The sequence below is a fragment of the Drosophila rhopaloa genome, unplaced genomic scaffold (genome assembly GCF_018152115.1).
Source record: "Drosophila rhopaloa isolate 14029-0021.01 unplaced genomic scaffold, ASM1815211v1 contig_3, whole genome shotgun sequence".
In the NCBI taxonomy this organism is placed as follows: Eukaryota; Metazoa; Arthropoda; class Insecta; order Diptera; family Drosophilidae; genus Drosophila; species Drosophila rhopaloa.
Genome location: NW_025335123.1, coordinates 23,259,586 through 23,284,774, shown reverse-complemented (window position 1 = coordinate 23,284,774; position 25,189 = coordinate 23,259,586). Strand labels below are relative to the sequence as shown.

At 38.9% G+C, this 25,189-nt stretch overlaps 2 protein-coding genes across 2 annotated transcripts; one reads left to right on the top strand and one right to left on the bottom strand.

The window, feature by feature from the left end:
• Positions 1-10,816: 10,816 nt before the first annotated feature.
• On the bottom strand, positions 10,817-14,090 carry LOC108049662. Its single transcript, XM_017130912.2, has 2 exons — positions 13,481-14,090; positions 10,817-10,995 (listed from the first exon to the last, which is right to left on the bottom strand). Exons 1-2 carry the CDS (start codon positions 14,088-14,090, stop codon positions 10,817-10,819), a joined length of 789 nt encoding a protein of 262 aa, XP_016986401.2.
• A 7,612-nt stretch (positions 14,091-21,702) lies between these two features.
• On the top strand, positions 21,703-22,600 carry LOC108049661 (splicing regulatory glutamine/lysine-rich protein 1-like). Its single transcript, XM_017130911.1, has 2 exons — positions 21,703-21,739; positions 21,823-22,600. Exons 1-2 carry the CDS (start codon positions 21,703-21,705, stop codon positions 22,473-22,475), a joined length of 690 nt encoding a protein of 229 aa, XP_016986400.1. The 3' UTR covers positions 22,476-22,600.
• Positions 22,601-25,189: the final 2,589 nt, after the last annotated feature.

The following is a 25,189-nucleotide window of genomic DNA, read 5'->3' as shown; positions in this document are numbered from 1 at the left end:
TATGGCTTAACCTTAGCGAATTATAAATATTTATAAGCTCATACAGATTTCTGTCCGTCTTTAATATCGATTTGTTTGCTGCCCGTTTAAATAGATAACTTACCGCTTATTCAAGAACGAAAAATATGTAATTTGAAGTCAAGTTTCTTAAAAATAAAGCAAGACTTTGAAAACACCCACCATATTGATAAATCAACTGACTCACAATTTACGTCTAATATCTCCATTGCAAATAAATTCAGCTCTAGGAGAAAAGCATGCATAAACATGTCGAAAGCAGAAGGTGAGTGAGAAGGGCAACCGACAATTATCGATGATTAGCGTGAAATGGGTGCTAATTAAAAATATGTCAGAATTATGGCTTGGAGTTCTAAAAACGTACGGTGCATAAAGTGCTTAACCCCTTAACCCCCGTTTAACCCCTTTCTGCCACCTGTTAATTACCCAATGAAACACCTTGAGGCATTTATTTATTTTAATTTGCCACTCGTCTTTTGTTATGTGTGTGTGCTGCTTGTGTGTTTTTCTGTGGGCGAGGGTATTTTTTCAGCAATTTGTTCCATGGTGGGCAACAGTCAATAGGGTTGCCACCTGCCACCGCACACAGAAGCTCACTCGCACATGTGAGCGGGAACCCTGAGAAGCGCAAATTTAATTAAAGTTGGGAAAACACTATTGACTCGAACGGTAAATTATGCAGCAGACTACACAGAACAAAGCAGCAGATGAACAACTGGAATGCCAGCTGGTGGAAAATGGGGGCATCGAGTGGGTGGTGCAGACAAATGGACAAGAGAAATGGATAGACAATCGCATAGATGGAGATAGATTGCCAAGTGTGCTGTTCCTTTCATTTTCCCTGCCCTTTCTCACTCTCCACTTGTGGCACACAGAAAGAATCGGGATCATCCCTATTACATATATAAAAGACTGCCATTTTTTGACCTTTTTGAGGCATTAAAGCTGAAAGTTGCAACATAAATGAGGTCTTTTTATGATGCTTTAAAAAATATTTGTAACCTTCCTTGTTCAACTAAGTTCTTTGCCATAATATTTAAAGACGAACCTACAACTGGGCGATTATATAATATGAGAAAAGATGTATTTTTTTTCGGTGCACTCACCTATTCACTGAAATGCAAAAAGAAAGGAAAACGCATTGGCGATGGAAAAGGGTAACCAAAGAGGCTTTAGCTATGCGCACACATACGTTGGCTCAACTCCACTTCAGATGTGCATTCAAAACAAGCTGTGGAAGGGAGGAAGGTCGGGGGAAATCGGGGAAAAGCGACCCAAGATACGATAGGGGCGGAAAGCAAGGGAGAAGAACGATGAGTTTTCCTCGAAATCGAAATCGAAATTGACGAAAAACGCCGTTCAAAATGCCAAATGAATCTCAGCTTGTGGCATGTGTGTTTTCGGCAAGACACTGCAATTTCAGAAGGGGGTTTATTTGGTGTAGAAAAGGGTGAAAGGTGGAAGGAAAGTCTCCAGGGTACGAAGCTTTAAATACGCTTGCAAATCACATTAATAACAAAGTTGTAAAGCCATGAAATTAATATGTTGAAATTACACACACATTTAAAATAATGTTATTAATTAAATTGAAAACAATAAAATTCAAAAATTCATAACATAGTTGATGTAATTGAACTGGTTAAAGTACGCTTTTATTTTACATTCACAATCATATTTGTTTTTAATAAAGGGCCGTAATAACGATAAGGACATTTATGCTAAATCAGTTCTATTTTTGGACTGCATATTAATTATTGCCATACATTAAGCTTAAAAACTAATTTCCAAAATAAAAATCAGAACGTATTTTTGATACTTGTGACATGAAATATGGTTGAGTGTGTATCGAATTCCTAGTCCCCATGCGAAGGTATCCTTGGACTGGGAATGTTTAGCAGTGCAAAGTTTTACGGCGGAATGAACATCGGACCAACGGTGTGCATAGCGCGGCAGACACTTCAATTCTACTTACCACACTCCGATACCCTGTTTTCCCCGCTCTGTTTTCCCTTCATTTCCCCCCGATTTCCCCCCTCTCAAATCGCGTGAAATTGCATCGAGAGTTGATTTCGCTGCTAGTGCTGCTGCTTCTTTTGCCTTTATTGCATTCGCGTTCGGTTGGCCTGATAAAAATGAATGACTGCATCAATGGCAGTCGCAGGATGCGGCACCAGGGGATTCGCCGATGCAAGGATGCAGAATGCAGGATGCAGGACATGAAATCAATGCAGTCGCGGTGGGAATTGAGGGGGAAGGCGATTCGACATGCGACACTTGCTCATTTGCAGCGTTTAGGACTAAAGTGGCAGGAAGCAGATCTCCTCCGCTGCGAGAGTGTGTACACAGCGAAAAAAAGACTCTGACTGGGAAGATATTAAAAATATCTCTTAAGGTTTCAAACTACTAAAAAAGGTGTATATTTAAAGATCGAAAATATATCGTATCACACAAATAACAAATACGTGTCGTATACGTTATCAAAGGTGCAAGGGGTATAAATTATGTATACGACCTGTGTGACATAAAGTGGCCATCCATTTTTTACTCTCACTGGGATGATATTAAAAAGATCTCTTAAGGTTTCAAACCCCTAAAAATAGTGTATATTTAAAGATCGGAAGTATATCTTATCACACAAATAAGTGATTATATTATTATTGATTCCCTTCATAAGCAAAATAACTCCTTATAAATCTAAAGATCAACTATTTTTGGTATCTTAAAATAGCCATTAAAATATAATAAAATATAAATTGCATCATTAAAAGGTCTTCAATGTTTTATAAATTATATTTTTACGTGTCGTATGCGTTGTCAAAAAAGCAAGGAGTATAAATTATGTATACGACCTGTGTGACATGAAATGGTCATCCATTTTTTACAATGTATTCCATTTATTTCCGATTTTTCTCAGTGTTCATGGTGAAATGAAGTCAACAAGTTGAGCTCACGACCACTCTGACCGTGCTCACACAGACGCACCCACACAGAAGCAGACACACATACGCATATCATATCTGTGTGAGAGCAAATCAGATGCTTACAAAATCACATTATGCTAATGTCGTGTAATTTTGTGTGCACAAGGAGCGGCATTACGGATCCGAAGGGGGCTCTTCCATAGGAGCAGTTGGAGGGTAGGACCCATTTGGGGTCGTATGCCAAGTGCTGGGTGGTTCGGTGGTTCGGTGGCTTTGGGTGGTGCTGCAGCGGTGATTCCGCAGAGAACCGTCTGTAATTACACGCATAAACCAGTCAAATGCTCGAGAGCTTAAAATTATTTGAAGAACTGCATCGGCAGGGGAAATCGATGGGAAATGTGGCAGGATGCAGGGGAAAAGTACTCGTTCGATTGAAGAAGGGCGCACACACACACAGCGTTAGCATTTGCCAACAATCAATGAATTAATGGCAAAGCATGCAAAACATTACTCATCAATATCAGTAATCGACCGACGGAAAGCCAATTTGCAATCTATCGGTACATGATTGGAATTTTTGCAAAATGCAAGTCTTTCCGAAATGAGGAAGATGAATTACCTTCTATTGGTAGACATGCAATGAATCGAGATTTTCGGGCACTCTTAGGGTGAAGAAGATGCAGACCGAAGGGAACGAATTATGCGTAAAACCAAATATTTTCGTGATATCACATTTTAAAACTACATTTTTGTTTATTTAATTCAACATTATTTTGAAGCTTTCAATCAAAACGCTCACCAATTGGTCGCAAAAGTAATCGAGTTATCCGCCAAGTTTACAGCTGAATGTTAAATCCGAAACATACCTTTAGTAAAATGTGATAAATCGAGTGATAAGCTGTCGCATTCAGCGCTTATCGATGCCAATAATTTAAGACATCAGCAAGATAAGAAAATCTGCGGTGACAGAGATAAATGCTGAAGGCTGGTCGACGACCCCACGTCATCGGGATCCCGTACTGTTTCCTTTAAGGACTCGCGGGATAATCCCCCCCTTCCCCAGTGACACACATCATCACATATGTGCTCGCTGTGCTCCCTACGCACATTCATGAAAATCTCATGGCATATAATCAGTGCCACATTCAGGGCAAATCTCCAGGTGCCACGCCCACCCCTCGCAGCTCTTATCCCCCGCCCCCTAAGGCGGCAAACGCATTACATATGCCAATTTATTCATTATATTCATATTGTGCTGTCTCCCTTGTTCTTTCCCTCGTTTTGTCTTATTCTTGGTTCCACTCCCTCTGCGAACTTTCTCCATTTGTTTTAATGCTCTTTCAACAGGGTATTCGCGTCCTCGGGAAAAGTATAGAAATTGAAACTTAGCGTTTCGTATATGTTGTATTGAGCCGTTTACAAATTCATTTATCAATTAATATGTTGCCGACTCCATATAACGTATATGCAATTAATTATGTCGTATACTTCATGTAGATGATACGTAGACGCTCCGTATACGAAATATGATCTTATTATTATAATTCATTATTTAGAAGTCTTAGATTCTTAGGTTCAAGTCATATCAATTACATTTTATACCCACGTGTCGTATACGTAATTCAATGCGCAAGGACTCTTGATAAAGTATACGACGTGTATGACAGAATCACTTATTGTTAGACCTCGGATATTAGTCAACATTTTAAATTTAGACAACCTTTTATTATTATATATTGCATAAATTAACGAATATATAACGGGTACGAAATTAAACATGTCGTATACTTAATGTAATACGTATACGTTTCGTATACGAAATGTTATCTTATTATTATAATTTATTATTTAGAATGTTATCTTATTATTATAATTCATTTTTTAGAAGGCTTATATTTTTAAGTTCAAACCATATGAATTACATTTGATACTCACGTGTCGTATACGTTATTTAATGTGCAAGGACTATTGATAAAGTATACGACGTGCATGACAGAATCACTTGTTGTTAGACCTCGGATTTTAGTCAAACTGTTATATTTAGACAACATTTTATTATTATATATACATTACATTTATTAATATGTTGACCACTTAATATAACTTATACGAAATTGAACATGTCGTATACTTAATGTAGATGATACGTAGACGTTTCGTATACGAAATGTGGTCTTATTATTATAATTAAGTATTTCGATTTTTTGATTTAAACCTTTTCTTAATTTTAAGACTGGTAAACCTTATGGCCTACAACCATCCGTAGGAAGATAAAATCCGAGGTGGGCTATTGCTATTACATTTACAATGAGTATAGAATTTTAGAACTTAATTAGGGTATTCAAAAACGTACTTTTTATACCCTTGCAGAGGGTATTATAATTTTGGTCAGAAGTTTGTAACGCAGTGAAGGAGACGTTTCCGACCCTATAAAGTATATATATTCTTGATCAGGATCACCTCCTGAGTTGATATAGCCATGTCCGTCTGTCCGTCTGTCCGTCTGTCCGTCTGTCCGTCTGTCCGTCTGTTTCAATACCGTTTGCGAGCTCAGTTTAAAAGCTAGCGATCTGAAACTTTCACACTCGTCCTAAAACATGTGTACGCAGATCAAGTTTGAAAATCGCCCCGATCGGACGTCTATATCCTATGGCTCCCATAGGAACAATCGGATATATCTTTCAAGAATTGATGATATTTCGCGCAGTGTAAAAGCTATTGACATGAATCTTTCCAAATCGTATTTTTTTATGCATACCTTGATCAGGGTAAAAGCGCGTGGCGATCGGACGTCTATATCCTATAGCTCCCATAGGAACAATCGGATATAACTTTCAAGAATGGAAGATATTTCGCGCAGTGTAAAAGCTATTAACATAAATCTTTCCAAATCTTATTTTTTTATGCATACCTTGATCAGGGTAAAAGCGCTTGGCGATCGGACGTCTATATCCTATAGCTCCCATAGGAACAATACGGTGAAATCGGTTAAAATTTAATGATTTTTAGGATATTTCGCACAGTATATAAGCAATTGACATGAATCTTTCCAAATCGTATTTTTTTATGCATACCTTGATTAGGGTAAAAGCACGTGACGATCGGACGTCTATATCCTACAGCTCCTATAGGAACAACAGGGTGAAATCGGTCCAAATTTGTTGGTTTTCTGAATTTTTCGCGTAGTGTGTAAGCTACTGACATACATTTTTCCAAGTCTTATTTATTTACGCATATCTTGATTAGGGTAAAAGCGCTTGCCGATCGGACGTCTATTTCTTATAGCTTCCGTAGGAAAAATAGTTAAAGGCTGCGAAAGTATCCCTTTTTTTCCATTTTTATATGACATTTTTGCAGTATAAAAGCAATTGACATCAAACGACGCAAATCTAGTTTATTTATGTATATCTTATTCCTTTCGCTACTTTTTCAGTTTTAGCAACTTCGGCAAAGTCTGCAAGGGTATTAAAACTTCGGCTTGCCGAAGTTAGCTTCCGTCCTCGTTGAGGTTGGTCTTGTACTTCGTTGTTTCTGTTTCCTTGTTGTTTATCTGTCTGCGTCTTTGTCTTGACTTGCGGGTTGTGTTCCTTCCGTGTGTATGAGTGAGTGTTAGTGTCGCTTTTTGTGTTTGTTTATTTGCTTGTTTGCTTTGCGTGGCTTGTCTCGGCGGTTTTTCTTCCTTGGGAGGTGTGGGAGGCGTGGCAGGGGGCCTAAGTATAAGCAGCTGTCAATTTTGATGGGCCACTCACTCGTTTTCCCCCATTTTCCAGCAGCAGGATCCTTTTGGAGAAGCCCGGGCTATTTACGTCAGCGCTTTCAATTAAGAATGTTTTATGTGCAGCGAAGGAAATTAGCATTTATTGTTGTTGAGCGCGACATCCTTCACTCACGCTTTTCCCTTTTCGCTGGCCATACGTAAACTCGATTATTTCTGCACCTCCAGTTATGACTGCAGTTTGACAGGCAATCTCTTCGAAGGATATCGACGTGGAAATTACCTTTTACATTGTTAATACCCTACAGAAAATTATGATTAGGATCACTATACTTCTAAGTCACGAAAAGGACATAGGACAAAGCTAGAAAATATATAATCACGAGGTACTAGGCTGGGAGTGAAATGCTTTGGTGATTATAGACTATGGATAATGATTATAGAGTTTTACGTCAAACTGAAGATAGAAGTAAGTGCTGCTTTTATAGTAATTTGAAGACCGCGTAAGTTTAAATAATAAATATATATATATATATATACATTTTGATGTGCTCTTTACAAAACTTGTTAAGCGATTTGAATTCTTGGAGCATAGTCTTTCCGCTCTCCTATTTACAGGGTATGCAAGGTAGAGAGAAGGTAGGAAACGCCTGGCAGCAGACGGAAATGGCATTTTGCGCTGGAAACTGTTGCTCCATCGCAGCTGCAACTGCACTTTCATTACTTATTTCCACCCCCAAGCCCCCAAAAGTCCAACCCTTTTACAAACAAAAACCTTGCGGGCAGAGGGAGCTTAAATCAACGCAAGGCGCACTTTGAATTACAAATGATATTGGGTAATTCCAGACTCGCAATCCCATATAAATGCCAAAGCCATAGCCCTGACCACGCCCACTTCACCGGCCCGTCGTCCGCGCCCCCCTTTTTAGCCGTAGCAATTTGCTAATTTCGAATGCACTTCGAAATGTTTGCCCAATTTGGTTGGCCAACATTTTAAAACATGACTTGACAATCATGCCGCGGGCGATGGCGAAAGGGTTTTCAGGGGGCTTAAGAGGCGGTGGACTAGTAACTGGTAACTGGTAACTTGTTAGGGGGCGTGGCAGGGACTTCTGACGTGACTGTGACTGCGCAGAAAGTTTTATTCATCAAGCTGATACCGTCGAGCGTTGTTTAACAACAGTCAGGGGAGTAGGGCCAAAGGGTGCGGGACAATGGAGGGGGATTTTCCATGGGCAGAGGAAAAGCTGCCACCTAAAAGGATGAAGCGAAAACAGTTCTTGGGATAAAATTTATGCACTGAGAGAAAGAAAATGGAGAGTTAGGCTTTAAAATTTAGGTAAAAAATTTTAAAAATAATTACTTCCGATCAGGTCTTCCAGTATCACTCCTAATTAGGTAAAGTGACCTCGATTTTTGGCCAAAATAATTTTTTAAGTAATGAGAATAATAATAAGAAATATTAAAAAAAAATTTTTTTTTATTCCATGTGTACTTTTAAGTGTCAGATATAACAAAATTATAACATTTCATGATTTCATTATATTAGAGAAGTTTTGATGTGCTATAGATGAGGTTTGGTGACCCATATTCATTATTTATGAGCTTTTAATATAGTTGACTCAAAACAAAGAATGAAGACCCAGAATTTACTTATTGAACCGCGATTTATTATTTATATTATTATTTCTCTAGCATACAGTGACTTCTTCTAGTGTCTTTTATCCTATTTATATAAATGGAACCTCTGATAGGAGTGAGCAGTGCAGTAAGTTACTGCAGGTCAAGAGCGACAAAGATGGCGCTCTATAATAGGAGGAGCCAGAAGAGGATAGAGGATGTCAGGAGGTTGGGGATAATTTACGCTTTAAAGTTTTGCATTTCTCTGATATTGTTGGGGATATAATTTTAATTAAATTCGAGAGTTTGCTTCTTCCACCTTGACTGTCCATTCTCTTAAAAGGCTCCTCTGCCCCTCGAAAACCGATAACCCGACACCGATAACACTTTTTAAAGTAGTTTTGGGTAGTGTGCAGCTTGTTGCAAGCTGCACACGGCAACTCATCTTCAACTTTAATTAAATGTATTGTTTTTTCATCTGGCATATATAGGTGTGTGCGTGCATTCTTTCCACACGCTTCATTTGCCTCCAGTCCCCCTTTCTCTTCCCCTTTCCCTTCCCCTTCTCCTTCCCCTTATCCCGTTTCTGGAGATCGCCGCAAAAGTTTGCTCAACTTTTGCGCTTTGTTCCACATGCTTGACGCACACTTCTCCAAACCACATAGTTCGGTGAGTATCGGTAGCGGTACGGGGTTTTCCGGGGGCAACTGGAATGCATGTACAGCTGCGGCCAAATTAATAGATGTACTGCACTCCATTTTAAAGAAAAGCTATTTTAATATTTTTTTGAAGAACATTTACAATCATTAATCGAAAAACCTAATTATAGCATTTATGGCATTTAAAGTACTATTAATTAATTGTAACTGTTTTTACGTACAAAAATTTTTTACTTCGATTGAATTTGTCTGTTGACGCAAATACCAGCCTGTTTAACTTAAGATTTTATTTCAAATGAATTCAATTTGATTTCATTGAATAATGTGTTAACAAACAAAATGCTATTTAAAGAACCCCTGCTGTATTCGGAACCTTTTTGTGTGCCATGCATCGCGATGAGTTTTATGGTAGTCAACATGCAATTGTGCGATGCTCTTCACTTTTGCTAACTAACACAGAACATGGCAAATCCATTGGGTGTGGCGGAGGAGTGGGGGGCCAAGGTCCAAAAAGGGGGCGTGGGAGGCGGCAATAGGCTGTGTCCTATTTGACAAAAGTTTGCCAGCTGCGCGAAGTTCTAATGAGCAAATTCTTTCGGGCAACAAAAGTGAGTTGTGTTTGGGCTGCAGATGAAAATAAAAAAGGAGAAAGGCGAGAAAAAGGAAAAAGCCAAGGAAGAAGTCGGTTAGAAAGGATGAGACGATTCCTTGGCTATCCTAGCGATTGTCGACTAACTTTTCTCCTTTTCGCGCTCTCTTATTCTAGGAATTTTAAAAGTGATGCAAGTACTATTTTTCTTATTTCTAGCCCCGGGCCTTGTTCGCATTATAGTTTAAATTATCTTTATAGCTTATATATTTAAGGCCAATTGGGTAGTTTTCTTTACCATAAAACGGATATCTTAAAATGTGTTTATAAATATGTTTTTGTGAAATATGGGTCACTAGCTTTTATTGCTCACTGGTATTTGTTTTATTCCAATTTGTAATTTATAGTCAATTGTCTTATGATATCAGTCGAAAGTTTGCATCGCAAAGGTATTAAAACTGGCCGAATTCAGCCTTCGTTCTCGTTTTATATAGTATTTCTTTTAACATTAAAAATTCCATATTCATTTTCGTTCCACCTGTATTAATTGCATTTCTTCGGCTTTCTTTGTGAGTTAATTTCCTTTCATTTCGTTTCCTCTTCTTTGCTGCTCCTGTCATCTTAACTTTGTTATCTTCTGTTTCTTATCCCTGTGCCGTTTTCTTAAGCTTAAATCTCTTTTCACTCTTTGTCTTTGGTGGCCACACCTTTGCACTTTCTCAGCTTTCTTTTCCGGTTAATTTCCCATCATCTCATTGCCGTTTTGCTCAGTTTTTTTTTTCATTTATTTCTGCCGAGTGCAGCATTTGCTCATTTTTTGGACTGCCCCCTCCCACATTCATAAATTCCATCTGTAATCTGGCCTATCTATTCCATTCATCTCTATTTATTACCCGTCTTTGCTCGCTTTCTCCCTGTGTATAAGTGTTTGGCTGGTTGCTTTATCCTTTTGCTGGTTCCTTATCCTTTTTTTACTCTTCGATGGTCTTTAATCTGCCCCTTCATCGCTGATAGTTGCGTTCATTCCATTTTAATTCGTTTCTCATATAAAATGTCTTTCTTTAAACTCGGGGTGGGGTTCTCCTGAATCTTCCAGCAAATTCTCCAGCCCCTCTTCACCCCACGAATCCTTGCTTCCCTTGTATGTGGATGAACTCCTTCACGGTTGCTTCTTCAACTTTACAGCGCTTATCGCCTTCGCAAGCCAAGGCTGCTCCTTGGTTCCTTCGTTCCATCTGCCCATCTGCCACCCAGTTGCTCCTCCCCCCATTGGCATTTCATTTGAGCTTGTCTATCAGCAATCCACTTGAAGGATGCCACAATCTTTCGCCTGCTCCTGATGATTCTGATGCTGATGATGCGTCTTCATCCGCGTCCGCATCTTTGTCTTGTCCGTAGTCCTTGGTCCTTGGTCCTCGGTCCTCCTCTTGGTCCTGGATTTATTCTTGGTTCTGGCCAGGAGCAGTATCAGCACTAATGCACACTGGGCGAAAAATGACCAAGGGTTGCACAACGACATTAATTAAAATAATTAAAATATCGCCTTTAATAATTAATTATTGTTGAAAATGTAAGGTGTTTTAATATAGCCAAATTGTATTTATTTATAAAATAGTAGTTTTTATTTCTTTATGCCATCAAATATGAATTTGAAATCAGCCCAAATTCACCCATTTATTTCGCTGTGTGGCTTGAGAACAGCTCGCATCGGCATCAAACCACAACAAATTGCAAAAAACATTTCCATGCGACTTACTTACATTTCTTTGTGGCTCCTGCGAGCTCCAGATCCTTCTGTGTTCCCCGATGTCCTCCCACCGGAATGCCGTTTTGCCGTTTTGCCGCACTTGTCTGCCCAACTTAATGCCTATTTATTGCCCCTTTAATCTGCTGTCCGGAAGGAAGAGGGCTGTGCTGAGCTGGGCACTGGAATCGGGGTCTTGAGGCATTCGAGTGAACTGGACAATACTGGGAATCGCATCGCTTGGAATTGAATCTTCACCACTCGATAATTTAACAATTACGCTAAGCAGTGGCCCACAGACAAGCTCACATGTGTGCACACAAGTGCAAACAATTATCTAATTGATTTTGGTATTACAAAATTTGCCCAGAAGTTCGAATTGAAATCATTTGAATTAGCAGTTAAACGATTGCTTCTCTACACATGCAAAAATATGCATTTCAATTACACGGCTCACTCTTTAAAAAGAAGTGTCAAGAAAATTCAAAAATCGTTATACGCGTCAAAATGTCGATATAATTTATCAAATATTGGACAAATACTAACATTTTTGTTATGTTTGTTATGAAAAATCGTACAAATACTATATTATTTAATTATGGACATAAATATAACGATAGAGTGATATTTTCTATGAAACCTAATTCATAATTTTCTTACAAATATCTATAGAATTTTTATTGGCAAACCCTTAGGATGATATTTTCTGCCCGTGTAAGTATTTTTCTTTCGAAACAAGTAATACGGATAGCTATTCGTACCGCATTTACAAAACGATGTAATTTTGGTCGGGTGCAAATTAATTTATTTGAAATTTATCCAAAAGACTCCTGTAATTCCTCGAACCGAATTCCGATTTCAGTTGCAATTGCTCCGATGATTCGCACTCATTGCTCCAGATGATTCGACAATTTCATTAAAATGTTGCACACAACTTAAGTAAAAGTACAGTGGGGAAAGGGGGGGAGGGTGGTGGCATTGGGGGTTAAAGAGCAGGCGGGATTCCCTGCCAAGGCAAAAACCAATATCAAATATTTAAGCACTTCAAATTGCTCGTTTGCACTTGCCAAAATAACTACGCCAAATTCAAGACGATGACGAATACGATGAAGATGAAGACGAGGATGATGAAGAAGTTCAAGTGGAAGACGCCAGAAGAAGATGAAGCAGCTGACAGGAGCAGGAAGAAGGATATTCAGCATGTAAACTTCCAGCGGGCTTGCCTCAAATGCATATTTTCAGGCTAAATTTGGCAATATATTCTTGGCTTTACAGCTGACTAATTTCAAAGGTTTGCAGGTGAAAAAGTATAAAGTTTTTAAGCTTTAAAGAAGCAAAGTTGCGAGTTTTATATTTGACTTTGGGTTGATCTTTAAACGGGAAGTTCTGAATAACTTTTTGCATGTAGGAACATTGTGTAAAATTATTAAAACAAATTCTTAAACCAACAAAACGGAGAGAATTTCAGATAAAAAACTATCCTTTTATAGATACTCTTAATTTGTTAAATATGCTGTGCAGATTAGAAGTGAAAATATATATTTGTAAAAATTATAACTGGTGCTAAAAAGAGTTATCTCTTTTAGATATGATTCTAGACAGTTGACAGCACATGGGGGGGTTAAAAGAGCATGAATGGGTTAAGATATGGGCCCGCACACGCACGTCTCACGAAGAACGAAGGACGAAGGAGTCTCTGTCTCTGTTTCTGTTTCTGGCTGCTCCTTCTCCTTATCCTTCGCTGGTTGCCAAGCAGTTGAGTCTGTTGCTGGCATTATCAAAAATTTAAAGTTTGCCATTATATTATATTTCCTTAAGTTGCAAATTAAACCCCTCAAGTGCAACCGGCCTCTGATGGCGTATAAATGCACTGCGAGAAACGAAAGGAAACTCATAAAAAAAAAATACAATAAAAATATTATTTTTTGTTTTGTGGTGTTTTTTGCTTTCATCGTCCCGAGTTAACTTCACAAACCCATTTATTTGGATACTAGTTTCGTATTAACTGAATTATAAGTAAATTCGAGATCAGAGGTTATGGAATAATAATATGGAATAAATATGGAAAGGTCTTCTTATAGTTTTATTCGTTTCCTTTACAAAGTCATAATTTTTGTAATGTACAAAATTAATATTCCCAAAGAGCAATAGTTGTAACTGCGTGAAACTAATTTCTGCGCTCATAATCCGAGACTACTAGGTTAAAAGCCTCACATCTCGACAAGTTGGGATGCTCAGTTCGTTTCTCGTATAAAAAGTGCACAGTCACGTTGATAAGGTCCTGTTCCTTGGAACCTACGACTATAGCGTATGAGCTGTCAAGAGCTTTTATAAACTCCTCCAAACATGAATAGGGCTCTTGGTACGGGCAACGCACTTCCACGACCAATCCCTTAGAGATCAGCTCATCCTGAAAGTCAGTGGCAAATTGAGAATGTTCCGAGTCCAGCTTGATGATTATGCAATCGGAAATCTGTTCCTGACCCGAAGAATCGGTCTCGGCTTGCACTACAATATCGGTCTCCTCCTGCTCGGGTCCATATCCATGTTCCTCCATCGATTCATAATTGGCATTGTGGACCAACAGAATTTTCGACTTGAACAGCGATCCGTGAAGAGCCAGAGTCGCTACGTTTGCCTTTCTTTCGGTCTCAAACATCACGAATCCGTGGTTTCCCCGGATCATCGAACCCACAACTCTTCCAAATACTGTGCAAATCTGAGCGAGTTCCTCGCGGGTGCAAGCGGGCAAATTTCCCACAAATATGCGATTCTTTTGATGGGTTGGCCCACGGTTTAGCTCAAGACCTGCGATGTCCAACATATTTTTTACTTAAACTTGCCAAATTTTAAATCATATCAATTGTTATCCACTCGGAAGGGTGACCAGACCTTATGGACAAGAAAATTACCCAAATTATGGTATATATGTACTATATTTGGTTTTGAGTGAACTTGTTTTTCGATCTGTATTCAGATTGACAACATTTCAGCCTACTGAAATAAACTCTGGATCTTTTCCTACATATATGCTAGCATAATGCACAAAAACTAAAACAAAATTAATTTAATTGGGTTAAAAATCAAATCAATCCCCCATTTTTTTGTTGTGTGTCTAAAGTGCGTATTATTTCAACATTTTCCTCTGTGTATTTTTAACAACACATATCTCTGCGCCAGCATGGTTTATTTAACAAGAACAGGACTCCGTCTCCGGCTTGCGTTGCAGTCTCAGATGGAGCTAAAGAATCCGAGTCCTGCCCATTGAAATGACCCACTTTCTGGTCTTTGGCTAAGGCAGAGCGTCGCCAGCTAAAAAAGGACAAGGAAAGGAAAGAAGCCCCCAAAGAAATCAAATGGAAGAGTTGTGCCACACATAGCCAAAAGCATCAGGATGAGATGAGCCGACGACCAGATGAAATAAAAACGACGACCTAGCGCTCTCGGCACTCAACACTCGGCACTCGTTTGGTGTGAGTGTAATGGTAATGGTAGTGTGAGTGTGCAGCAAGGAGCAATGAGTGGAAGCTTCGCTGCAAGGATGCTGTGGTGAGTTTCGCCAGGACTCTCTGGCACTCTCTTTTCTTGCAGACTTGCGGGGAAGAGCGCGAAGCTTCAAGCCAGGCTCAAAGATTTAAAATTATTCAAATTGTTTTAGCATACAAGCTTGTCAAAAAAATCAAATTACTATTAGTTAAAATATAACAAAAATTCTGTAAACATAAAAGACCGCTATTCAAGCCTTTATGCCATTTATAAGATCAACCAAAAACCCCTATTAACGAGATAAAAATGTTGTGACGAGCGCACTTTTATCATAAACAAGAAAGGAAAGCTAACTTCGGGCGGAGCCGAAGTTGAAATACCCTTGCAGAATATTCTGCAAATTATATTCTCCAAAATCATTCATAATGCATTCTTAATACTCATAAAAAATCCCAACTTCCTAACTTTAAAAGCACCAAAGTTATATCATTTCCAATCGTTCAGTTATATGGCAGCTATAGAATATAGTCGGCCGATCCTTATGAAATTTGATATGTCGGATTGATTAGGCAAAAATAAAACCCATAGAAAATCCCAACTTCCTAACTTAACAAACACCAAAGTTATGGCATTTCCGATCAATCAGTTATATGGCAGCTATAAGATATAGTCGGCCGATCCTTATGAAATTTGGTAGGTCGGATTAATTGGCCAAATATAAAACCCATAGAAAATCCCAACTTCCTAACTTTACAAACACCAAAGTTATGGCATTTCCGATCAATCAGTTATATGGCAGCTATAAGATATAGTCGGCCGATCCTTATGAAATTTGGTACGTCGGATTGATTGGCCAAATATAAAACCCATAGAAAGTCCCAACTTCCTAACTTAACAAACAGCAGAGTTATGGCATTTCCGATCAATCAGTTATATGGCAGCTATAGGATATAGTCGGCCGATCCCGGCCGTTCCGACTTATATACTGCGTGCAAAGGAAAGAAGGGTGTGTGCAAAGTTTCAATTCGATATCTTTAAAACTGAGAGACTAGTTCGCGTAGAAACAGACAGACGGACAGACAGACGGACAGACGGACAGACGGACAGACGGACAGACGGACAGACGGACAGACGGACATGGCTATATCAACTCAGGAGGTGATCCTGATCAAGAATATATATACTTTATAGGGTCGGAAATGTCTCCTTCACTGCGTTGCACACTTTTGACCAAAATTATAATACCCTCTGCAAGGGTATAAAAATTTCTGATATTAAATTTTGTGATGAAAAATGATTAAGCATTGGCTAATATAGCTAGTTTTTCAAAAGTCGTAGAGCAAACTTTTTGTACCTGTTCTGATCGGTATAATACACTGAAATAACTCTTATGAATGCCTTCTGGAGACAGTAAACCGAGATCTAAACACATAAAATGGTAACCTTACATTTTGTTAAAAAATGTTTGTATTTTGGCATTACACTTATTAGTGGTTATTAGTTTCTGTTTAAAATATTAATTAATATCAAACCATTAACTATTTATAACATGCTTTTAAATCATATCATAATTATGTTTTGATTACGATATGGGTTGTTTTTTATGGTTGAAGAAGACTCTTCGCTTTCGTTGGCTTAAATTCCTGTGAAATATAAATTATGGCCTTATATGTAACTTAAAGGATCACTCTTATAACCCATTTACCTTTTCTTTTTTTAAGCTTCGTGGGCTTGACTTTTCTACTCGCTTTGGTTGCGGATATGGACTTCGGCGGGGGATGATCCGAGTTGTCTTGGTCCTTTAACCCCTTGTCGCCCACTGGCACACGGACATTACAATTGTAAGCATCAGTGTATGCGCTTGTATCTCCTTTGCTATGTTTGTGCGTATAAATGTGGCATTGTGTGCGTGCGGGAGTATCTGTGTGGCGCGTGTTTGTGTTTCTAAGTTCGTTTGCTGCTGCTTCAGCTTCTGTTCCTCTGCACTTTGAAAAAAGTGTAATACCATTGGAATTATTTTTTCGAATTTAGACAATAGGTTGGAATACATATCTGCCCTGATGGAAGGAATTATAGTTTACTCTAACAAAAACGAAAAAAAAATAAACACCATATTCCAGACGTTGGTCTATAGTCCTTTAAAACTTATATTTAGAGACACATTAAACATTTCTAGAGCTTTGAAACAACTTGAATAAATTATGCTTTCCTTTTTGGCATCTTCAGAAATTTCGCAGAAGTCCTTAAGGCTTTTTTTTAAATTCTTTATTGCTTATCCATTTTTGTTTAAGACATATTTTAGCCAAGAGAACATAATGTATTCCAAAGGCCTTGAGGTTAGGCTGCAAGCCTTTAAAACTCTTTATCGTCTCCAATTTTTGTGCCACTTTTTCGCTGAGCGTACTGCTGCCAACAACTCAGCGTTAAAGTTTTTGCGGTAATGGCGCTCTGGGACGTCGACGGCTGATGGACTGTCACGGGGAGGGCGGAAAAGTGGGCGGTTCGTTGGGGTTTTCCCTGGGAAAATGGTAGCCCAGACACAAGAAGAAGAAACGGCAGCCCATTAGGCGAGAGCGTATTACTTATGTAGCCTGTAATCTTGCCTCTCGATTGTTTGCCCTTTCCCGCAGCATCAAGAAATATATTTTTCCTTTCTCCAGTCTCTCTCTAGTTCCTCCCGTTTTCCTCCGCTCGTGGAATAATTTTAATTGAAATTACGAAAAACAAAATTACACAACGCCGCATCAAAAAAGTAGCGAAAGGGCGGATATACACATATTTATATATATATAAATGCCGGGCGTCGGGGATTTCGGGCCTAGTCCGTTGACTCTAGCTCTCGACTGAATTATCATTTTAAATCATTTTGTGTGCTACCACAAAAGTATGCAAATAAAAGGCCACCATACATTTTCGGGCCATTTACAGGGTACCACAAAATGGGAATGACCAGCATATAAGCCACCGAAATCCGCTCATGGCTCTGACTGCATATTTGTTTTCAGCGACAGAAGGGCAAACAATGCAGGATTTCCCATCCTTGTTTCATGGTTTCCCAGGAAAACTTTAAAATAGTAATGCTGTTTTGGTCTCCGCAAAGGGTCATCCTTTCCCAAGACTTCAGTTTCAACCATTAATAGCATACTGAATGCAATTAATTATTTAAATGCTTTTTAAGCAATATATATATGACAGAATCGATATTATTGCTAGATTTTTTTGAGTTCACGTTTGTGGAAATAAACTAATGCAAAATAAAATCACCCAACAAATATAATATATATATATTTAATTAGTTGTTCTGATTATTTATCGTGAGCCGGTCAGCAGTTTGTTTCGCCATGAACTTTTCCCTTGTTTTTGTAATAGAAAGCCGTAGTTCCGTAGAATGTCCGTTTGTCTGCTCTCGTCCATCTTGTGCTTTGTTTTTATTTGGCCGCTTTATTTTTGTTTTGCTTTTATTACGAAAATTATTTCGTGCATTCTGGGCCTATAAAGCCGGGACGTAAAAAAAGCGGCGCTTGAAATGAAAATCGCGTGGCAACTAGACCAGGATCGTTGGCAGTCGGCAGTTGGGATGCGAAAAAAAGGAACAACTCGAAGCTGAATAGAAAAAATATATCACAAAATGAAAAGATAAAAATAAAAATTAGTTTTAATAAAGTCAAAAAGCCACAGGAAGCGTGCTGCTGGCGAAGATGCCACAATGGAAGTTAAATTTGAAAAGCAAATGAAACCGAATTAAATGTGGGCGAGGAAAAACACGCAGGAATTAAAACATGAGAACTAGGAAAAAAATGGCGAAGAGGATGGGGCCTGTGAGATATTATTAAACAATGGCTGGCCTTTTGAATACGAAATACGCTGTCGTTGGCGATGCTAAGCTATGTGGCTATGTCCGTCCCGAAACCGGGGAAATTCTGTTATTGGCAAAAACGCCAAAGAAACCGCGCGAAGTAAGGCTCTTAATTTGTAATTCAGTTTTGTGGCCAAACTAAATTAAATGAATTTTCCTCATTTCATTTTAAAATTCGCAGGTTTGAAAGGCCATCCAACAAAAGCAATCAGAGTCATAGCAATAGCACTTAAATTCTGGGAATTGCACAATGTTCATTCAAACATCACCCCGGAGGCAAATAGATATCGAGTGTTGAAGTCCCATAAATTTTGAGATTCCAGAAGTGGTAGTCATTTTATACAAAGTTTCGCCGGAAAAAGAAACTCATAAGCAGCTTAAAAAGACAGAGAAACTCCCAATTGGACAGAAAATGACACCGGCTGGAGAAGAATTTAATTTAAATAGCTGAAACTGTGCCACAGAAACTAAGAGAATGGTTTGCCAGATTAAAGCGAACGAACCCCGAAAAGTGTCCCACTTTTAAGACTTTTCCCGCCGGGAATCTACATCTCTCTCAAATGTCCCCAAAGTGATTTTGGCTAATCGATAACGCACAAGTCTCAATGATAAACGATTTCCCTATTAAATTAAAAGTGCTTACAGCTAAGAATGAATTATTTGGCCTTGAAACAGACAGAAACGTCCTCTGTTTCAACTGGCGTTCAATATTTGGGAAGCTCTTTAACAAATTCCATCGATTGTCTGCCAAAGTGAATGACCGAATTATAGCGGGAATGAGTTGGTGGATGAGACTAACTAACCGAAGCTTCTATGGACCCTCTTGTTCACATATTTGTATATAACTAACTAGCTGGGCACACACCGCCGCACACATCAAGTCCATGGAGTGCTCCACAAATAAGAAGGGAGCCATTCCGTCGGCCGTTGTTGTTTTCGTTTCGTTCCGCCTCTGAGCTCTGAGTTTCCCATCCTTTGCTCCTCGCGCATCGCAGCTCCTCGCGTTACACTCTTCTGCACTCAAAAAAACGGTCCAGGTCTTAGAGCAATGGTGTTAACTGATATTTGCATTTAATACCTAGATCAGTCATCTGTTTTTTGATTTTTTCGCATATATAACATATATAAACATATAAACAATGGCTGTCAGCAAGTTAAAATGAATAAACCTAAAAATGGGTAAAAAAAAATCTTGAAAAGCACTAAAAGCTAGTCTTTTATTCACTCTCTTATTCAGAAACGTTTAGGTATTGTTTAAAGCTCAGTTATGGTATATTTTCTCCAAGTGTTTGAAATATCCCACTGTATTTTTTGCCAGTGCTTGCGTTGTTATGCTTCCGTTTACCCAAACTATTTGCCCGCAGCCACGTGTGTGTGGCTGTGCGTTGTTCCCTTCATATTTGTTGGAGTTTGTCTATGACGGCAACGTCGTCTAAATTGAATAACTGCCATTCGCTTAGGCCCGAGAAATCGAGGCGCGGGTCGGAATCCTGGAGAGAGTCCAAGCGACACTTAGCTGAGTTATCCTAATAAGACACAACTGCCTCAACAAGTCCTGAAAGTCCTCAAAGTCCAGGAAGAAGCGGGAAAAGAAGACCAAGACAAATCCGCAGCCGTGCTAAAAGCAGGCGACATCATCGTCCAGTCAAGTGTCGAAAGGCGATTACACTCGGCAAAATCTGAGCTGATTAATATCGTAAAACATAACTCTAACACTTGCGCATTTTCTAGTATTTTTCACGAGCTACGTTAATTAATTTTTCACTATTTTGCGTACGAATTTTTATTGGATACCACAATCTGCGTTTTAAAAACGAACGCTAATATTTTAAATCTAAAGTTTTTTGCTAATTTAAGCAACATATTCTTGGGTTGGAAAAAAAATAGACTTAAAACCACAGTGTTATAAATATTTACTCCTGGGTTTTTTGCTCGGTGTACCGCTGAATGGGTGCTTGGCATTTATGGTGTGACTGCTGTGCAAAAACTTTGTGCAACAATGGACCAAGTACCCGAAATGGGGATCAGTAGGAGGCGGCGTGGTCCTGTTTTGACTGCAGCACAAGCTGCTCCTGCGATTGTTGGCGGATTTAACGCAGTTCGCTTTATGGTCCGCCAGTTGACTGCCGGAGTCAGGTTTCAGCCTTGTGCTCTGTCGTCTTATGCACAGAAAAAAATATATAATATATAAATTAAATCACTGCATTTGACCCACAACCATCTTTGTTTACTCGGATGCATAATGATATCGTTATATATCGATACGATATTATAAAGCGACTATCTCTATATTATATGATGGGATACATTTTTACAGTTTTATTTATATTGGATAGCTAATAATTTTAAATATTTAAATTATTTACAAGAAAATGAGTTCTAATTGTTAAATGAATTAATATATTTGGTAACTATGTTGTTCAAAAATATCTAAAATACACAAAGCCTTCAGTTTCGAAATGTGTATTAAGGCCATAAAGAGTTGTTATTTTAAAAAGTGATAGAATTGACAGTTCAGTGATTTTTTCCAGTGTTCTCATGGCCATTGCGAGTGGCCCAAGACGCCAAGCGATGGCGATGGTGGCTCGGATTGGATCGGAACTGTTTAAGCTGAAACGGCTCTCAGTGGGCCTTACGCTTCTCGCCAAGTTCTCGCAGTCAGTTGCAGTTAAGTATACAATTATTAATAGCTGCACTGCTCCTGCTCTGGCCCCATTTACTCCGCAGACATGAATCTAAAGCGTTTTGACGCTTGAACCACTTCTGCAGCTTAATATTGCTCTAAACCTTTGGAACCTGGAAACCGCCACAAACCCATTCAGGAGTCTGTCTTCAAGAGTTCAGCTAAAATAATTGACCCATAAATCTGGGAACAGCAAGATAAGCAAACAAAGTATTAAAAGTTTTTTAGAAATATAACTAGATATTATATGACCGTTTGGCTTGTAGAGTTGCTACCATTTCAAAGCAACATGTCAACCCTTTAAAAATCCTATGAATTCCGTAATTTTACCTTCTGTAATCTATGGTTACACTTGGCAATTGAAAATTTCTGACATTCGACGAGCATTTGTGGAGAAAAGAAAGCCTAACCATGTACAATTATCAAGTCGCAGGAATTGAACTTACTAGTGGACCAACCCGTCTAACGAGTCGCATTTTTGTGCAAAACTTGCCGGACTGCACTCGCGAAGAACTCGCGGACCATTGTAAGGAATTTGGCCAAATTCTGGGGTCTCTGGTCGAGGAGAACCGTGGCTACATCCAGTATGCAAAGCAAAGCAGTGCCCGGAATGCCATAAGTGTGCTCCACGGATCCACTTTCCAATCGAGGGTCCTGACCGTCACAAGCGCCAGCTTTCGCACCATGGAAGAATACGGCTTTATCCCTCCTCAAGGCTAAAGCTGATTCGAAGGGGAAGCCAGAAAGAGAAGGTAAAGGAGGACGAAGAGAAGGATGACAACGAGGAGAAGAATGACAACGAGGAGAAGAATGACAACGAGAATGAGGATGACAGCGAAGAAGAGAATGAGGACGGAAAAAAGAAGAAAAAGAATAAGGAGGACGATAAAAAGGATATGAACAAAGACGAAGACGAGAACGAGGACTACAAAGAAGAGGACAAGTACTTGAACAGGACGAAGAAGAGAACAAGGAGGAGAATGAGGGTAAAGAAAAGAAAAAAAAGAACCACAAAAAATACGACGATAAGGACAAGTATGAAATTGAGTACAAAGACGAGGACGAGGATGACAAGTACGAAGAAGACGACAAGGATGAGAACAAGTACGAAGAAGACGACAAGGATGAGAACAAGTACGAAGAAGACGACAAGGATAAGAACAAGTACGAAGAAGACGACATGAAAAATGACAAGGACGACAATAAGGACAACTCTATTTCGCAGCCATCGACTGAGAATGATGGCAATGACGGCATTTCTGACACCTAAAGCTTAACAATAAACTTTTAAGCCGATTTCTAAATTAAACTGACTGGTTTTATTTTTGGGAAGCAACACCTCTAACTAACTTCGGCAAGCCGATGACTTAACATATAGCTAAATTTTAACCGATTGTTCCAATGACAGCCATGGGATATGGTATCCCATATAGTTTTATGATGCTCGAATCGCAATATATGACAGAAGCTCTTAAAAGCTGGTTCCTGGTGGTAAAAATGATTTTTTAAACTCTTTAAAACTTTAAACTTGAAATTAATTTCGATAATGTGCCTTTGTTGTTCCCAGTCTATGCAAACTTGCATAAGCATTTAGCAGATAGTTTCGGCTAATTCTCATAATCATAAAAATTTAAATAATAATTATTCTTGAAACTTTGTCCTCGAGTTGGTTTTCAACTTTTTCACGAAAGGGGGTGGTGGGGATCGCTCTTTGTGATTCGAGGGCCAGATGCTATCTTTTCTGATCTATGGCAAGGGTCAGGATTGGATTGGCTTCGCATGGCCCTCGGGCGTTCTGCCGTTTTATTTGGCTTTCAACTTTTGGGCCAACTCACATTATACGCATAATAACGGTCAATAATTATGGAGATTTCAACGTTGCCCACAGCACAATTGCATTGAGAAAATGAGGGAAAAGCTGCTCTTAGCAAAATGTTGATTATATATTTTGACGTAGTTATAAGTGAAACACTAAAACCCCTGCCCCTCATAACTTAAGTCCGTTCCAAAGCAATTGCTACGTGCTCTGTGCAATGGAATTTTCTGTTTTCGCCCGTTGCTTTTTCCCGCATTATGTTACTTTATTTTCTCTTTTTCCGCCGCAGAAAACTTTAACAGCACTGGGCAAAAAGGGGGATACTACTTCCCCAACTGCCAATACACCCATAAAAATCATTAATTTTTCAAGTTCCCCTAAAACGTATTTTTTGTATTTATATTTAAATTTTTCATTTCTATCTCGTAAATATACGCAATCTGTTTTTGACTAGAAAAATAATTCTTCATAAAGTTTTAACAATAATCGGCTTTTTTTCTTTGGCATAAATGGCTTATTCTTGTAAACGATTGCATTTTTTTTTAGAGCTAGGCATTTTTTTCTATAGATCTAATGGATATTTGTTTTTAAAATCATACATTTCTATAAGTGTACTTACATTCATAGTACATATATGCGTGTATGGCTTGGCTATTAAATTTCCAGTTCAATGATTAACGAAATTTATGTTTCGGCTTACGTATAACTAGGCGTCCCTGTGTGTGTTGCTGTGCGAGTGTGTGTGAGTGTGGGTGAGTGTGTGTGAGTATGGGTGAGTGTGCGTGAGTGTGTGAGACTGTGTGTAAGTGAGTGCGTGACGCCTTGAAGGTGCCGCTAACGATGCCCAAAGCGGAATACCGAGTTCATGGGTTAGCAGCAACTGCGACTTGCCACTCCTCAATTAAATTGCTCGAAGCCGATTTATCCTGAAACCATATCCTGCAGCAAATATGTGATATATAGCATAAAGGGAATTCCTTCGAAAGGACTTAATTATGAGCTGTTGTTGTAATTGTAATATTGTTTCATGAGTGTTTAGTTTAACACATTTCACTAAGGCTTAAAATTACACAATTCGCAATAGATTTTATGCAAAATATTATTTTATTTAAAATTGTTTATATAATTGGAATATCAATAAAATTATGATAAAATCTTAAATATATTTACATACGTTTACATGAAATTAGGCAAGCTTGGCTATTTATTACAACGGCAATCGTAAGGTGTTTCAGGTGTTGTTAGGTCTCCAAGTTGTTCCGCATAAACGTTAAATGGGAAGTGCGTGCCTCGAAGGAAACGAAGCACACTGATGGACAGACATCGGGACGGAGGAGGATCCTTTCCGAAGGATGCGGCTGGAGATGCGTCGCGACGTGTCGGTGGGTCATTAAATATGGATGTCTTGTACGGAGCAGCTGGCTGGCGAGGTCCCGAGCTCAAGCCATTCAATTAAGGCGCATTTTGTTGCCTCTCTAATCTGTTTGAAATATTGACCATGCGCAAAATGGTGTCAGCCGGGCCCAAACTGAAAAGGAAAGGCTCTGTGCTGTGCTGTGATGAAGGCTGAAGTTGGAGTGCATGCAGCACCAAAGCAAATATGTTCAGGCATGCAAAATAATCAAGTTGAAGCGCAATTAATTTTCAACTGGTACTGGTGCTGTGCTGGTCCAAAACGGGTTCAAGATCCCCCGGGAACTGGTTCACACATTTACGGCGAAAAGTCTTGGGGGCACTTTGGCTAAAAGTGTTTAAACAGGACCACAAGTCAATGAAATATTCATGAGTCCATTCAGTTTCACATGCCGAGACTAATTTTGAAACCTTATATCCTTAAAGATATTTTCGAATAGTTTTGCATAATTTCAAGCTCTTTGAGAACCTATCTTATATTCAAAGCTTAATCCGTTTTAGATTATGATCAAATTAGTTTAATTTGACGATGGCCTGCTTTATGAAAAACATTAAACGTCTCAGCTTCTTATTTGTTAGGTGACATTTAATCCCCATTTATTTGCACCCCACTGCAATATTCTGTTGCATTTCCGTTTTGGGGGCAAAAATGAAATAAAATGAAAATGA